Source organism: Papilio xuthus, unplaced genomic scaffold (assembly GCF_000836235.2).
Source record: "Papilio xuthus unplaced genomic scaffold, Pxut_1.1 DF825946.1, whole genome shotgun sequence".
Lineage (NCBI taxonomy): Eukaryota > Metazoa > Arthropoda > Insecta > Lepidoptera > Papilionidae > Papilio > Papilio xuthus.
In genome coordinates, this window is record NW_013532703.1 from 9408469 (window position 1) to 9410700 (window position 2232).

A 2232-nucleotide genomic window follows, 5' to 3' on the forward strand; every position below is an offset into this window, starting at 1 on the left:
AAATTTAAAATTAATGATTTTTCACAATTTTAGTCAAAGTTAAACTGCACTTTTGTAATTTAGACATTCTAATCAATAAAAAAGCACTTTCTCAGAACAATATTGCCCATCATAAAAACAATTAATTTGACAAGCATATAGACCAGACAAATCTGTTTCTTTTTGGATGTACAGAAGTACACTACAGGAACTATATTGTGATATTACTAGAATTTGAATAGGCATTGTGTCAGTTGTTAAGTAAAATATTTAAAAATTATACCAAAACAAAGTTCTTTATGTACACTAAGTGTCTATCTGTGTCATACTCTGTGTCACTTTGGTGATGTTAGAAGTAATTTAAATGAAACTAATAGGTAATATTGAAAATTAAGTTTATTAAATAACCTCATAACTTACTGAGATTCCCATACACGCCAGGAGCCCTTTAAAGCTATATGTACAATATGGGCTGCTTAAATTATATATACAAAACGTGCGGGACAGGCTTCAATCACAGGCATTTGGAATATTTGCTCTAAACTGGTGCGCCCACCTCTTCTTGATAAGTTCGTGTAAGATGTGCGGCAGCAGCTGTAAGCTGGCGAAGGGAATGACGGAGCCCTCGTAGATGTCTGCGACAGGCAGCTGCTGCACGTACGGCTGACTCCCTCTCATCTTCCCCTTCTATGCCAGAATCTCCAGCAGCACTAGAAGTGTCACTTTCGTTGTCACTTAAGTCAGACACTCGCCTCGCCCTGTCACCCTGCTCCTCAATGTCACCAGCCCACAACAATTCAGTCTTCAAGTCATTCAACATGGCGAACATGCTGAACGGGTCATCATCACCTTCCTGTGGCAGATTCATCAAACGGCTGGGTACCAGCACAGTCTCATCCATGGTGTTAACCATTTTCACAAATTTTTCCATATCATTCAGAATGCTCTGCTTGGAGAATTCGGTATTATCATTGCGGGCAATTTTCCGCAATGTGTTTCTGTAACAAGAAAAAGAAACATTATATACCCACTTGATACTGCATTAAGGGACATTTTAAGTGCTTAGTATTCTCGGTGATTACGATTTGAACATAAAAAACTTACATTCATGTACCATGACCCCGCTTTTAAGGTTATAATTGTATATATTGCTTATAACGCAGAATAATTGCAATCTTTTAAGTAAAAGTCACAACTCGCGATACAATATATAAAAAAAACGAATCTTTTCAAGACAACTTTCGGTAAAAACGAAAAATCAATAGTGCTCGTACACACCTAGTTTTTTCTTCTATTCTGTGGGCGAGGGTCATCTGTATTTGAGTTTAAAGACGATTTGTTGGTGAACTATTCAATGATATCATTTAAACGTATAGAATACTTTAAGGTCATAATGCCCAGAAAAAAAAAGGTTACCCTCCATACGGAATTCGATTAACCTAATTATGCAATACAGTAACGGACGATTAAGGCACTGGGTGTTAAATTTTTTTAGACGGTACCGTGATACTCTACGACATGCAAACGTATTGCATCATTTAAAATAAATTCGACGCTACTATGTCAATGTGAAAGGAATGTCGAATATTTTCAAAATGGCCAAAATTTAATTTATACTACCAATGGAATGAAACATTAAGGTTTCAATTTTTAAAAACAAAATGGATTCACGGTAAAATTGTTAGAACAGTATCCGTGGCTTTAAGGTTATTGAGTAAATCAACACTTCGTACCTGCTGCTTTCCAATTTAGAAGAAATGTCGGTGTTGAAAGACATCTTGTGTAATTTAATGATTTGAATATCACTGAACACACAAACTTTAAGTTTCACAAATAATTTTCGTTATTATATTAGGATGATGCAGAGAAGACGCGAATTGAATTTAAACGAATTCACCAAGCACGAACAACTGCACACGACGGAGTGATTTGACGTTTTGCTAGAAGTGGGGGCGTCCTCGCGTTTTATATGACTCGATCGTACGATGCGGGGGAAGCGTACAATGAATAAGTATTATCGCTGTATCGTGAAAAGTTACAGTTTTTAAATAGCTTCATTGATTGCTCGTAAACTATTTCATTATTATAACTTAATGTCACAGAATTTATGCAAAAACGCCATTAATTTAAGCGAATAAACGATGAAAGTAGCTTACATTCGAATATTAGGGCGACGGCTAGGCGCGTCCCACCGAAGTCACACCACATACAGGCGCTGTGATTGGCTTACTTAAACCTGCGCTTTTTTATCAT

The 2232-nt window shown here is 36.5% G+C and overlaps 1 protein-coding gene across 1 annotated transcript; it reads right to left on the reverse strand.

The window, feature by feature from the left end:
• Positions 1 to 357: 357 nt before the first annotated feature.
• On the reverse strand, positions 358 to 1907 carry LOC106123939 (mid1-interacting protein 1A). The gene is given in 2 exon segments (NM_001312446.1): positions 358 to 977; positions 1713 to 1907. Coding segments are annotated over 2 exon segments (504 nt in total). The 5' UTR covers positions 1757 to 1907; the 3' UTR covers positions 358 to 517.
• Positions 1908 to 2232: the final 325 nt, after the last annotated feature.